This window comes from Pseudophryne corroboree, chromosome 1 (genome assembly GCF_028390025.1).
Source record: "Pseudophryne corroboree isolate aPseCor3 chromosome 1, aPseCor3.hap2, whole genome shotgun sequence".
Lineage (NCBI taxonomy): Eukaryota > Metazoa > Chordata > Amphibia > Anura > Myobatrachidae > Pseudophryne > Pseudophryne corroboree.
In genome coordinates this window covers 99,827,082-99,842,769 of record NC_086444.1, presented here as the reverse complement: position 1 = coordinate 99,842,769, position 15,688 = coordinate 99,827,082, and the positions used below count along the sequence as shown (strand labels likewise).

At 44.5% G+C, this 15,688-nt stretch overlaps 1 protein-coding gene across 4 annotated transcripts in view; it reads right to left on the bottom strand.

The window, feature by feature from the left end:
- Nucleotides 1-331: 331 nt before the first annotated feature.
- NIM1K (NIM1 serine/threonine protein kinase) overlaps nucleotides 332-15,688 on the bottom strand; it is a 129,939-nt gene continuing 114,582 nt past the window's right edge. For all 4 annotated transcript variants that reach the window (XM_063961704.1, XM_063961722.1, XM_063961712.1 and 1 more), the window contains exons 3-4: nucleotides 12,504-12,772; nucleotides 332-4,995 (exon numbers count right to left, since the gene is read on the bottom strand). In XM_063961704.1, coding sequence (XP_063817774.1) covers nucleotides 4,246-4,995; nucleotides 12,504-12,772 — 1,019 coding nt within the window. In that variant the 3' untranslated portion in view covers nucleotides 332-4,245. The remainder of the gene's footprint in view (nucleotides 4,996-12,503; nucleotides 12,773-15,688) is intronic.

The window sequence follows — 15,688 nt, the reverse complement described above, 5'->3', positions numbered from 1 at the left end:
ACCTCACTCGACCAGCGGCCGAGATGTTGATACATCTTGTTAGTGCTTCCTGCTTCTCTTTGGTAAGAGACAGGGCAGGAGAGCCATTCCTATGGACACTGGACACTTCTGTATCTTTTAAAGGGAGCAGCAATGCTAGCTGTGCAGTAACTATTTATTAATGGTCACATTAATGGAGCCTCCTGTAGCTTTCCAGCTCTTACGGAACTACAAATCGCAGCATGGTATGCTCTAGAATAGATCTTTACAAAGTCGATCCTTTTATTCGGGTGCATGCCACAATAAATGCACTCTTAATATTGAAGTATCTGATTAATGACAGTCTCCAGAGTGTAGGAAAATAGTGATTTATAGAACACGTTCAGCATTAGAGACCAAAACAATAACACTGCAAGGCTTTCAATACAGTCCGTACTGAGTTACAGTGAATGCCATCAATGCACCCACTCTGCATGCACAACAGAGAAACAGTGAAATGCAAAATACAATATTTAAATATTCAATTATACATGGTGTAATCATTAACACAAAGCGAAAATGGGAGAGAATATGAACATGCAAGTAAACCAACAGAACACTATATCATGGAGCTATGTGAAATGTACAAGCTGATCACAGTGTGAGTAGTTTGGTTCTCTAGTCTAGAGCCTTGGTTGAACGCTAGCCGTGAAAAGTCCATTATAGCATAAAGTACCTTAATACACCCACTCCCCTTTATACTACCACTAACACATTGTGGCTAAACAGTTTTTAATATACTCTAAATAGCTGCTGCACCATAGCAGCATAGAATAGTTAGAGTGTGTTTCTGTGATGTGTAGAGAGCTTTGCAGGTGCTTTGAAATCTGCACCAAAATAAATCCGTTCAGCGACCATCTCTCAAGGTGATGCAGGTTCTGTACCATAAAATCAGACCTACCCTTAGCAGCTCCTTATTTAGCGTGGCTTGTGCATAGGATATATATTACTTCAATCTGTAAAATTTTCCTTCCCTGGTGTATGTGTCTAAAGTAGAACCCTTTTGGCGTTTTCATATAGACTAGTGAAAGTTTTGCAGTAGACCCATAGCAACTGAGCTGGGATTTCTGCCACCTGCGGCTCCTTTCTGAACCCCTATTTAAAGGGCACTGTATCTACAAATCCTTTTATCATCAGGCAGATGAGACTTCGGATGTCCCCTACGTTGATTTCCTCAAGGTGACCTTTGAGTCGTTCAGTGCCATGTGTACCTGAAATGCATTGCAAAGCAAAAATTAATCCCATGATGCCTGAGCACTCCGCAGTGTCTAGCCGACTTTACCGCAGTGTTCTACTGTACATCAGCCGCAGTGTACTACTGCTAGATGCACCTCCTTGCAAAAAAAACTTACAGGAGGGAAGCTCTTAATTGCAGGCTGAAGCAAAACAAACAAAAAACTATTTTAAACAGCACATTTCATACAATGCATTACAAGCCACTACAGCAGCGAACAGGCCAAAGGGTCAATAAAGGAAATGATGTGGTTTCTGTGTAAACCCAGCTTAAAGATGCACCATTTAAATGTCTATAAAGTGTCCCTTTACATGTATTGTGTCAGGTACTGATAGAAAATGTGTAGAAAATATATATGTAAAGAACTTTGTAGCTCCCCGCTAACTAGTAATGATGCAAAACAGTTTCTCAATCCAGTCCTCAAGTACCAACAGGTCATGTTTTGTGGATTACTTTAATCATGCACAGATGAGCTAATTATTTTGCTGAGCCATACCCCTCCTGTTTCCACAGACGTAAATTCTTAGAACATGACCTGTTGGGAAAAGGTGGGGGCTGAGGCTCAGAAACAGTGTTGTGAAATTAAGATTATGCTACAAGTGTCAGACCAACACTCTCTTATTTTGGAAATAGATTTATAAAAAGTGATATCCTATCAATTGCCGTTATCCCAAGTGTAGAGGAGAAGCACCAGATAGGTGAATGCGATATTTACAGATATTACATGGACATTGATTGTAGTATGTATCCTGCCATCCAATAGATTTAAAGAATAAATTAGGAGATATTTCTGTAAACTGAAATGTAAAAAAAAAAATCGAAATAAAGTGCTGTAATACATTTCTAGTCGTGTTTACAAAATAAAAAGCAAATGTATGTGTGTGTGTGTGTGTGTATGTATGTATGTATGTATGTATATATATATATATATATATATATATATATATATATTTTACATTGTAATATTCTGTGCAATAGTATTAAACGGAGCTACTGGTTAAGACTTGATCTAGCCCAAATACTTGGCCAAGCATATTTACCTTTGGCAAAACATAGAAAATAAAAGATGTATTAAAGTACAGCAATCACATGTCAATGCATCTTCATTTGCAACAACCAAGATGTCAATCCAACGTGTGTGTGTATATATATATATATATATATATATATATATATATATATATATATAAAATTTATTTTTATTTTTTAAATAGATCTAATTTTCATTTTCAATTTTAGTTTTTCTATATGACTAATGCAAAGTAGAATTGCTAAGTGCCTCAATTCACAGGTCCTGGTGACTGGCACGGTACATTAAGCAGATTTGTAGAGACTATTCTAAATATTGCTGCCATTTTTACTAAGCCGATTAACATCTTTATAACTCGCTGTAAATGACACGTATTGACTTACCTGCCAGACACTAGGGAATACGGTTTACTAGTCTATCTTGTCGTAAAGCTGCTTCGTTCACACACAATAATCAGTACTTCTTATTGCATAAAACATAATCCTGTATATAACCACAACAGCACGTCATATATTAGAAACGTTTAACACAGTGGTTCTCGAAAGGGAATTCTAGTTTTAATTGCTTTATGTCTTTATATGTATTCATTTGCTTGTCATACTGCCAGAGAAATAAGTATTAGTGCTACTGGGGAAGTGTATCAAACCTTCAAGAGAGATAAAGTAGAAAAGCTATTTCTCAAAGGTTTCATACATTGCCCCCGTCTGCTAGGGAAAGTGCGTTACCAAATGCTTACTAATAGGAAGTGTCACCGTATATTGCAACCGTCACTAACACACAGTGATGGCAGACATTTTGTGAGCAGGGCCAATATTTAAAAAAAGTAGAGCTATGGATTCACTAGGAACTAGTAACGCCACGCCAGGCAGCCGATAACGTTTCGAGCCACACAATGACAGCCCCCACTGTGTATAGTCAACAGAAGCATTATAAAATAAGGATTGAACGTCATGGAACAAACTTCTAAATATTATTAATAATTTAGCTATGTTTTTTACCCTGTTAATGTTGTCAAATTTAAAAAATCCACTAATGTGAATTTAGAGGTTTCATTTTATACCATGTCCGATAAAATGTGAAGTAATCCTAAAGGTTGGAATTCACTTATATCATGTTGCCAATGAACTTACTTGTGGCCTCTTCACACCACCCCCCTGCTCCCCCCTCAAACACTTCTCGCATTTCTGGTCCAATAATTATAATTCCTTACCGCTGCATATCAAAAGTAGTGATGACTGCAGTAGTTGGCCATCGCTTTACCACAGTTTCCCGAGTTGTTAAATGCGCATGTGCGGTCACTGGCCTACACACATGCAGGTGTTAATTACTTTCAGTCTAAATTGCACTAGACTGATCAAAGCTGGTGTGCCATTGGTGACTGGGGATTACAGTTTTACACCATTTTATTGAGTAAGCCTTTGTGTGTGTGTTTTTTTTTATTTTTTTATTATTTTTAAAGTATGTGTTGTAATTTGTACTTTGGCAAATAAAAAAAGGAAAGATTACAATTTCTCTGACAGTAATTACATGCATCACACTATATACAGATGTCACCACTGTTTCATAATTGGCCACAGTTGTCACTCACTAACCACCTACAAATCCTGCTGGCTGCCATTTTGTTCCTGATTTACTAGGAGCTCAAGAGCTTTATGGACTAGTGACAACACTAGCCCCTAGCGAATCAGTAGGCTGACTTGGTTCAGCCCACAAAATGGCCGTCTCTACTGTATACAAGTGTGTCCACTGCAAAATTGTGTGGTCTGTTTGCTAAACAATGGAAGCATTGGCACTTTGAAACCCCTGTAGCAAATCATTCATCCAAACTTTAAAGTTGTTTGTGACATTTGCAGAAAGGTCTTAAAGGCATCGCTGAATATTTATTTGGAATATAAAAAATTATGGTGTCTATCATCTCTTGGGCATTCGTGAAAAGTTCATTTTGTCAAAAATTGATAACATTTTATAAAATGGAACAAAATTTAGATGTATGCCTTATTTCTCGTCTGGTTCTGTGAGGCTTCTTTGTGTTCTTTTCCTTGTGTTCTGGATTTGTGATGACTGGAACATTCTCTACTGCTTTCTTCTTCTGAACTTTGTGAAGAACGATCCTATAAATTCCCGTTATTGAGCTCCGAGAGTCCTTCCCCCGATTGTTGAGAATGTGGTCCTCAGTGATGCCCAAATTTTCCAAAGTGTTCTTCACTTCTGTTTCATCGTCCTTTAGAGTACATGTATCTAACAGGTGTTTTGGGTCCAAACCGAAGGGTTCTAGAGGTTTCGGATATTGTATTCCCTGCATCCATTCGCTGTTCATTATGTAATCCACGCTGCACCTTTCCGAAGGTATAGGTTGAAGCATCCCTTTAATCAGCCTCTCGCAAGGTTCGGATACATATGGAGGGATGGAATAAGTTCCATCGAGAATGCACTTTTTTAATTTGGCCACTGTGTCAGCTCGGAATGGCATGCTGCCGGTCACCATAAAGTACAGTAGTATGCCCATCGCCCAAATATCAACAAACACGCCAACGTAATGTTCATCCCGGAACAGCTCTGGGGCAGCATAAGGAGGAGATCCGCAAAATGTATTCAGAGTCTCATCTTTTTTACTTATTGTGCTAAACCCAAAATCCCCGACCTTCACGCAAGTGTTGCTAGCGTAGAAGACGTTTTCTGCTTTTAGGTCTCTGTGTATGATTTGGTTGTCGTGCTGAGTGAGAAGAATAAAATCGTAGTTAAATCAATTTTGGAAAAAAAAAGTATAATTAAGGGATCAAGAACATGATTATTATTGGAGAGATCATTATGAAGAGAGTACAGAGCAAGCCGAATACATTCTATTTCTCTAACGTCCTAGTGGATGCTGGGGACTCCGTCAGGACCATGGGGAATAGCGGCTCCGCAGGAGACAGGGCACAAAAGCAAGCTTTTAGGATCACATGGTGTGTACTGGCTCCTCCCCCTATGACCCTCCTCCAAGCCTCAGTTAGGTTTTTGTGCCCGGCCGAGAAGGGTGCAATCTAGGTGGCTCTCTTAAAGAGTTGCTTAGAAAAAGTTTTTAGGTTCTTTATTTTCAGTGAGTCCTGCTGGCAACAGGCTCACTGCATCGAGGGACTTAGGGGAGAGATTTTCAACTCACCTGCGTGCAGGATGGATTGGATTCTTAGGCTACTGGACATAGCTCCAGAGGGAGTCGGAACACAGGGCTCGCCCTGGGGTTCGTCCCGGAGCCGCGCCGCCGACCCCCCTTGCAGATGCTGAAGATGAAGAGGTCCGGAACCAGGCGGCAGAAGACTCTCAGTCTTCATCAGGTAGCGCACAGCACTGCAGCTGTGCGCCATTGTTGTCAGCACACTTCACACAGCGGTCACGGAGGGTGCAGGGCGCTGGGGGGGGGCGCCCTGGGCAGCAATGTATAATACCTGTATGGCGAAAAATACATCACATATAGCCCTTGAGGCTATATGGATGTATTTAACCCCTGCCAGATATCTAAAACTCCGAAGAAGAAGCCCGCCGAAAAGGGGGCGGGGCCTATTCTCCTCAGCACACAGCGCCATTTTCCCTCACAGAAAGGCTGGTGGGAAGGCTCCCATGATCTCCCCTGCACTGCACTACAGAAACAGGGTTAAAACAGAGAGGGGGGGCACTGATTTGGCGATATGTATATATATATTAAAATGCTATAAAAGGAACACTTATATAAAGGTTGTCCCTGGATAATTATAGCGTTTTGGTGTGTGCTGGCAAACTCTCCCTCTGTCTCCCCAAAGGGCTAGTGGGTCCTGTCCTCTATCAGAGCATTCCCTATGTGTGTGCTGTATGTCGGTACGTGTGTGTCGACATGTATGAGGAAAATATTGGTGAGGAGGCGGAGCAAATTGCCTGTAATGGTGATGTCACTCTCTAGGGAGTCGACACCGGAATGGATGGCTTATTTATGGAAATTACGTGACAATGTCAACACGCTGCAAGCCGGTTGACGACATGAGAGGGCCGGCGAACAAATTAGTATCTGTCCAGGCGTCTCAAACACCGTCAGGGGCTGTAAAATGCCCATTTACCTCAGTCGGTCGACACAGACCCAGACACGGACACTGATTTCAGTGTCGACGGTGAAGAAACAAACGTATTTTCTTTTAGGGCCACACGTTAAGGGCAATGAAGGAGGTGTTACATATTTCTGATACTCCAAGTACCACAAAAAAGGGTATTATGTGTGAGGTGAAAAAACTACCTGTAGTTTTTCCTGAATCAGATAAATTAAATGAAGTGTGTGATGATGCGTGGGTTTCCCCCGATAGAAAATTATTGGCGGTATACCCTTTCCCGCCAGAAGTTAAGGCGCGGTGGGAAACACCCCTCAGGGTGGATAAGGCGCTCACACGCTTATCAGAACAAGTGGCGGTACCATCTACGGATAGGGCCGTACTTAAGGAGCCAGCTGATAGGAGGCTGAAAAATATCCTAAAAAGTATACACACACATGCTGGTGTTATACTGCGACCAGCGATCGCCTCAGCCTGGATGTGCAGAGCTGAGGTGGCTTGGTCGGATTCCCTGACTAAAAATATTGATACCTTTGACAGGGACAGTATTTTATTGACTATAGAGCATTTAAAGGATGCATTTCTATATATGCGAGATGCGCAGAGGGATATTTGCACTCTGGCATCAAGAGTAAATGCGATGTCCATATCTGCAAGAAGATGTTTATGGACACGACAGTGGTCAGGTGATGCAGATTCCAAACGGCACAAAGATGTATTGCCGTATAAAGGGGAGGAGTTATTTGGGGTCGGTCCATGGGACCTGGTGGCCAGGGCAACTGCTGGAAAATCCACCGTTTTTTACCCTAAGTCACATCTCTGCAGAAAAAGACACCGTCTTTTCAGCCTCAGTCCTTTCGTCCCTATAAGAGTCATATCTGCCCAGGGATAGAGGAAAGGGAAGAAGACTGCAGCAGGCAGCCCATTCCCAGGAACAGAAGCCCTCCACCGCTTCTACCAAGTTCTCAGCATGACGCTGGGACCGTACAGGACCCCTGGATCCTACAAGTAGTATCCAAGGGGTACAGATTGGAATGTCGAGAGGTTTCCCCCCTCGCAGGTTCCTGTAGTCTGCTGTACCAATGTCTCCCTCCGACAGGGAGGCAGTATTGAAAACAATTCACAAGCTGTATTCCCAGCAGGTGATAATAAAATTACCCCTCCGACAACAAGGAAAGGGGTATTACTCCACACTATATGGTGGTACTGAAGGCTAGGTGAGACCTATTCTAAATCTGAAAAATTTGAACACTTGCAAGGGTTCAAATCCAGATGGAGTCACTCAGAGCAGTGATAGCAAAGAACAAGGGGACTATATGGTGTCCCGGGACATCAGGGATGCTTACCTCCATGTCCCAAAATTTGCCTTTTCTCACCAAGGGTACCTCAGGTTCGTGGTACAGAACTGTCACTATCAGTTTCAAGACGATGCCGTTGGATTGTCCAAGGCACCCCGGGTCCTTACCAAGGTAATGACCGAAAGGAGGATTCGTCTTCAAAGAAAATGGACGACCTCCTGATAAGAACAAGGTCCAGAGAACAGTTGGAGGTCGGAGTAGCACTATCTCAAGTAGTTCTACGACAGCACGGGTGGATTCTAAATATTCCAAAACCGCAGTTGTTCCGACGACACGTCTGCTGGTCCTAGGGATGATTCTGGACACAGTCCAGGAAAAGGTGTTTCTCCCAGAGGAGAAAGCCAGGGAGTTATCCGAGCTAATCGGGATCCTCCTAAAACCAGGAAAAGTGTCAGTGCATCATTGCACAAGAGTCCTGGTAAAAATGGTGGCTTATTACGAAGCGCTTCCATTCGGCAGATTTCACGCAAGAACTCTTCAGTGGGATCTGCTGGACAAATGATCCGGATCGCATCTTCAGATGCATCAGCGGATAACCCTATATCCAAGGACAAGGGTGTCTCTCCTGTGGTGATTACAGAGTGCTCATCTTCTAGAGGGCCGCAGATTCGGCATTCAGGATTGGATGCTGGTGACCACGGAGGCCAGCCTGAGAGGCTGGGGAGCAGTCACACAAGGAGTGTGATCAAGTCTGGAGAATTCTCTCCACATAAATATACTGGAGCTAAGAGCAAATTTATAATGCTCTAAGCTTAGCAAGACCTCTGCTTCAAGGTCAGCCGGTATTGATCCAGTGGGATAACATCACGGCAGTCGCCCACGTAAACAGAAAGGGCGGCACAAGAAGCAGGAGGGCAGTGGCAAAACTGCAAGGATTTTTCGCTAGGCGGAAAATCATGTGATAGCACTGTCAGCAGTGTTCATTCCGGGAGTGGACGACTGGGAAGCAGACTTCCTCAGCAGGCACGACCTCCACCCGGGAGAGTGGGAACTTCATCGGGAAGTTTTCCGCATGATTGTGAACCGTTGGGAAAGACCAAAGGTGGACATGATGGCGTCCCGCCCGAACAAAAAATGGGACAGGTATTGCGCCAGGTCACGAGACCTTCAGGCGATAGCTGTGGACGTCCTGGTAACACCGTGGGTGTAACAGTCGGTGTATGTGTTCCCTCCTCTGCTTCTCATAACCAAGGTATTGAGAATTATAAGACATAGAGGAGTAAGAACTATACTCGTGGCTCCGGATTGGCCAAGAGGGACTTGGTAACCGGAACTTCAAGAGATGCTCACAGAGGACTAATGGCCTCGGGAGCTAAGAAGGGATTTGCTTTCAGCAAGTACCATGTCTGTTCCAAGAGGAACCGTGGCATCGGCCTTTAAGAAAGGACCTGCTCCAGCAGGGACCTTGTCTGTTCCAAGACTTACCGCGACTGCGTTTGACGGCATGGCGGTTTGAACGCCGGATCCTAAGGGAAAAGGCATTCCGGAAGAGGTCATACCTACCCTGGTCAAAGCCAGGAAGGAGGCGACCGCACAACGTTATCACCACATGTGGTAAAAATATGTTGCGTGGGTGAGGCCAGGAAGGCCCCACGAAAAAATTTCAACTAGGTCGATTTCTGCACTTCCTGCAAACAGGAGTGTCTATGAGCCTCAAATTGGGGTCCATTAAGGTTCAAGTTTCGGCCCTATAGATTTTCTTCCAGAAAGAATTGGCTTCAGTTCCTGAAGTCCAGACGTTTGTCAAGGGAGTATTGCATATACAGCCCTTGTGTGCCTCCAGTGGCACCGTGGGATCTCAACGTAGTGTTGGGATTCCTCAAATCATATTGGTTTGAACCACTCAAATCTGTGGATTTGAAATATCTCACATGGAAAGTGACCATGCTGTTGGCCCTGGCCTCGGCCAGGCGATTGTCAAAATTGGCGGCTTTGTCTTACAAAAGCCCATATTTGATTTTCCATTCGGACAGGGCAGAACTGCGGACTCGTCCCCAGTTTCTTCCTAAGGTGGTGTCAGCGTTTCACCTGAAACAACCTATTGTGGTGCCTGCGGCTACTAGGGACTTGGAGGACTCCAAGTTGCTAGACGTTGTCAGGGCCCTGAAAATATATATATATATATATATATATATATATATATAATTCCAGGACGGCTGGAGTCAGAAAGTCTGACTTGCTGTTTATATTGTAGGCACCCAAAAAGCTGGGTGCTCCTGCTTCTAAGCAGACTATTGCTCGTTGGATTTGTAGTACAATTCAGCTTGCACATTCTGTGGCAGGCCTGCCACAGCCAAAATCTGTAAATGCCCATTCCACAAGGAAGGTGGGCTCATCTTGGGCGGCTGCCCGAGGGGTCTCGGCTTTACAACTTTGCCGAGCAGCTACTTGGTCAGGGGCAAACACGTTTGCAAAATTCTACAAATTTGATACCCTGGCTGAGGAGGACCTGGAGTTCTCTCATTCGGTGCTGCAGAGTCATCCGCACTCTCCCGCCCGTTTGGGAGCTTTGGTATAATCCCCATGGTCCTGACGGAGTCCCCAGCATCCACTAGGACGTTAGAGAAAATAAGATTTTACTTACCGATAAATCTATTTCTCATAGTCCGTAGTGGATGCTGGGCGCCCATCCCAAGTGCGGATTGTCTGCATTACTTGTACATAGTTATTGTTACAAAAAATCGGGTTATTATTGTTGTGAGCCATCTTTTTTAGAGGCTACTTCATTGTTATCATACTGTTAACTGGGTTCAAATCACAAGTTGTACGGTGTGATTGGTGTGGCTGGTATGAGTCTTACCCGGGATTCAAGATCCTTCCTTATTGTGTACGCTCGTCCGGGCACAGTGCCTAACTGAGGCTTGGAGGAGGGTCATAGGGGGAGGAGCCAGTACACACCATGTGATCCTAAAAGCTTGCTTTTGTGCCCTGTCTTCTGCGGAGCCGCTATTCCCCATGGTCCTGACGGAGTCCCCAGCATCCACTACGGACTATGAGAAATAGATTTATCGGTAAGTAAAATCTTATTTACAGCGTACGGAACAATATAATCTTGAAATTTGAAAGATTGGACTCTCCATTCCAACAAAAGGGGATATTTATCAAAGCTTGAAGAGAGATAAAGCAGAAAGAGATAAACTACCAACCAATCAGCTTGTAACTGAAATTTTTCAAACAGCCTGTAAAATGACAGGAGCTGATTGGTTGGTACTTATCTCTCTTTATTTTATCTCTCTTCAAGCTTAGATAAATCTCCCCAAAGTCCAGAATCTTCCTTTATTACTAATGATTAGAATATATTAATTATACATTGTTTTACTTTCAAAAGGTTCTGGAACCTTTATTCATAATACATATGGTTTACCGGTTGACGGGATGCCGACTGTCAGTATAGCGACAGCGGCATCCTGTCTGTCGAAAGGGAGGCAGTGAGTTCCCCCGCGGGCTCGCCACGTTTCAGGCCTGATGGCTCACTTCGCTCCCCACAGGTAATATTCTCACTCGGTTGGTGGCGTGGACCCACCAACCAAGTGGGAATGACCTGTGGTGGTCGGGATTACGGCCGTTGGCATTTCACTGGCTGTCGCGATTCCATTGTTGGCATCCTGATCGCCGGGATCCTGACAGCCGTTATTTTAACTGCATCCCCTTTATTCCACACAGTAACATACATTGCAACAGCTCCTGTAAAAAGTAAACTCATCCACCTGCCCTCTTGGAGCTTTTTCCTAATAATAACACTACAACCCATTACACTATGTAATGTACTGAAGTTTTCCTCGCCTTAACTTTCAATGCCCTTTTCTTCTGTGGTCTTCATGTGTCCTCATTCTTATTGCTTCCCCATCCGTTCAACTGTTAAAAACCCTGGATATGTTCCTTACCCTGTAAAGTGTGAGAAATTCCATCCGTCCTTTCATTTCTTAGTGTCACTGATCCCTATTTGCTAGAGGGGATGACAGAGCAAAGATGAGGGCGGAGGTGGATACGAGTATACTTACCTGGCTCTGGAAAGCAGGTACTTGCTCCTCTGTGGCGCCATCTTCCCACTGACATCTTCGTGAAGATGGCATCGCACATTAGAAGCAAAGACTCTGGCGCTGTGCAGGAGTCTTTGCTCTCTAGTGCACATGAACCATCTTCCTGAATATCACTAGGGAGATGTCACCAGCCGAGGAGGAGGGACCCGCTTCCCAGAGCAAGCAATGAAAGATTCTGTCACATGCTATCCCCCACTGTGGTTAGGCAACGCCCCCTATAGTACCCGGGCCTGCCAATGTAAGTAAATATTAATCCATGGTTCTTGGCGTTACCCGAGGAGCACCCGTAGCAGATACGGTAAAAAGTGACAGGGACATTTTTGTACTTTATTAAATTCTACACACTGGAGGTGCAATCCAAATTTTGATCAGATTGTCCGTTTGGGCGTTATCATTCACACAACGCAAATCATGCCTCGGTGATGACGTCATTATGTCAACCTCCTTTCCATCCCCTTATGGGAGGTTTATTAAAATTCTTATTACGTACTTTTCCTATTTCCCACCTGTGTTACATTTCATCTTCCTAACATATCGGGAAATAAGAGAATTAGTGATGAGTCAGTCAGTTAGTCAGTGAGGGCTTTCTCATTTATATATATATAGATTTTCATAGAAGCTCTTTGTCCTTCATTTTCACAGCTTCCCCACAGAAGCTGTGAAACCTGCTTCCAGGGTAAACATAAAAACATTAAAAAACAACAACATCCAAACAAAAAGAAAAGTATATATATATATATATATATATATACTATAAGTAAAGGTGCTTACCATGTGCTTCACGGCAGAAACTATCTGAGAGAAGATAACTTTGCTGTCTGATTCAGCTAACTTCCCTTCAGTGTTAATTTTTGCGAACAGCTCCCCGCCCCCTGCGTACTCCATTACAAGGTACAGCTTGGACAGAGTCTCCACCACCTCATAAAGCCTAATGATGTTAGGATGATGCAGCTTCTCCATACTTGAGATCTCACGTGACAAGAGGCGCTGCGTCTTCTGGTCCAGCTTGGTCTTATCCAAGATTTTTATTGCAACTTTTTCTGGAGTAAAGAAAGCATACACAGTTTTTACTTTACAATCCCTTACGGGGGACCAGTTACCCGCACACACTCGCACCCGTATTGTGGGCTGGACCAATGATCACAAGTCTGCCGGAACCTGGCCGGCTTTTACACATTAATAAATGAAAATCAGAGCGGAACATTTTGCTTATTTGGGCACAGTATAAAGCAAAGTTTCCTCCACATTGCATGCTTATCCTACCAGCCCTCCAGTCAGCAGATCAAATGCTGACAGTATTGAAGTCTATGTATGTTATATTTGTAGCATCTTCAAACATTTGTTGTGTTTTACTAAGATAGGTTGTATAATGTTGAAACGCCCAGCCCCCACCCCCTTCTTTTTAATATACCCCACAATTATGCACTACACCCATGTATATCCCACCTTTTGGGAGCCCTTGCGTTGAGGCAGGGAATTCATAATTTTTGTAATTCGACTCCGCTATAAGCAATGTTACAATTTACTGTTACATTATTTCTGGTCTGTTCATTAGACTTTTGTGGACTATTAAGGATGGGGACTGGACAACGTAGGGTAAGATTCTACTTCTCATTTATCTAGCACCTTCTAGAAGATAATACCTGGAATCTGATTGGTTGCTATAGGCAACATCACATCTTAAATAGAACTCCCATCTTAGTGAATTTCCCCCCTTGAGTCCACCAGCAATGTGAGTTGGTGCACTACTGGGAGGATTTCAGTGGAGAACTACATAGGTAAGCTTTTCCGAAGGGGACAGTCCCTTTAAATGTGTTGACTAAGCTGGGATGAGAAACCTGTACAAGGCCCGGACACAGTAGTGCTGTAGATGCATTAAGCAACGCTTATAACTGCTGTGCCTGAAACAATGTGAGTCTTTATACCGTTCATCCTGTGCGAATGGTGACAGGAACTTGTAACTCTGCCAGCAGACAGCACAGTCCGGATAAGTGTGAATGTTGGGTGAGAGGAGTAGACAGTGATCGCTGAACGTACTATGCTGGCCTGTGTCCGTCCAGCACAAGCTCTATGTTATTCTTACAAGCCTTCAGCAACAGTTACCGCAGAACCATTGCAGAGCAATCTATGATAATGTACCAGTGGGTTCAGTATGTTTTGCTGGTGGACGGGATGCCGGTGGTCAGAATACCGACACTGACATCCCAATGTGTGAAATCCTGACGGGGGAGGAAAGTATGTTCTCCCCTAACCTTCCGTTCCTGCAGCCTAACCTCCCCCTTAGTTTCTAACCCTAACCTACCCCATGTGGTGCCTAAACGTAACCCCTCCCTCCCCGCAGCCTAACCCTAACCTCCCCCTTCCCCACAGCCTAACCCTAACCTCTTCCTCCCCTGCAGCCTAGCTCTAACCCCCCCCCCCCTCCCGGGTGGTGCCTAAACCCACCCACCCCTGCCCTAACCCACCCCTCTACTTACTGTCGGGATGCCGGCTGACAGGATTCTGGTATCGGTCTCCTGACTATGTTGGGATTTTGGCGTCGGCATTCTGATGGGTGTCGGGATTTCAGTATCGGGATTCCGACTACCGGCATCTTAACCGCATCCCATATGACATAGTGGTAATGCATGTGTGCTAAGGAGCCAATGCCCTTTCCACTGACTACTGTCAGAATGGATTTTAGAGTTCCCTCAGAGGTAGCAGCCATTTTGGGGTTCTACAAATATTTGGCATATCAATTCACAAGGAACTAGTGGCATCACGGAAACATGAGTCTGTCCACCCAGGATTGGCAGCAGCTTGGTCTTTCAAGACTATCAAATGTAACAAAAGTAATGAAATGATGGGTAACAGGGGTACCAATAGTATGCACCTAGGGAAGGACATCTATACTGAATGGTTTAGAACCATAAGGGAGATATGTATCAACCCTTGGATGGTGATAAAGTGGAGAAGACTAACTTCTAACTGTAAGCTGTAATTCTTTTGGTGACTACTCCATTTTATCTCTCTCTTCAAGGCTTGATAGATATCCCTCTAAATGTTGTTCTTTCACTGTTAGTACTTTTTCCATTCTATGGCAGTTTTCCGATGCATACCACCATCTAAAAGTGATGGTCTTCTGAAGGGCTGCTGTACAGAATCTGGCCCAGCTGCGCGTCTCCTACGCAAAATGGAACTGTGCATGCGCAAGATACCGGCCTCATTGCAATGGTTAAACCACTGAATGGTTTGTATGTGATGGGAACTAGCCATCGCATTGCATGATTTGATGTCGGAAGTCCAACCACCATTCAGTGCTGGGCTTCTGATGTCCATCTACAGCAGTGATCTCCAACCCGTAGCTTGCGAGCTACCGGTAGCTCGCCATAGTATTTTCGGTAACTCACAGAGCGCACGGGCTTGGGCAGTCACTGGCACTCCTCCTCCCTTCATTTTTAATATGGTGCCGGCCGTCAGCCAATCAGAGCTCGTGGACTGGCAGTGGTGGCACCTGATTGACTGCCGGACCGCAAGTTTTGATTGGCTCACTTACCGGCACCATATTTTAAATGCCCGCCACCGCCGGAGACTCTGTCACCATCACCGCAGCAACTCTCCGGACTTCACAGGAAAGGCGCGCACTGTGCTCTCCTCCCCTTCCGTCCCTCATACAGGAGGAGCAGCACCGGTGGCAGTAGAAAAAGCCAGCAAGGGTTAGCACTGTGTGGGGCAGTGTATCGGACACTGCGGGGGGGGCATTTTATCTGGTGCTGCAGGGGGCATTTTAAATGGCACTGCGGGGGGAATTGTATCTGGCACTGCTGGGGGCATTATTTGTGTATCTGGCACTGCTGGGAGGCATTATTTGTATATCTGGCACTGCTGAGGGGCATTATTTGTGTATCTGGCACTACGCGGGGGGCATTACTTGTAGTTGTGAGGCCACACCCACTTTCGCAGGAACACACGCGCAT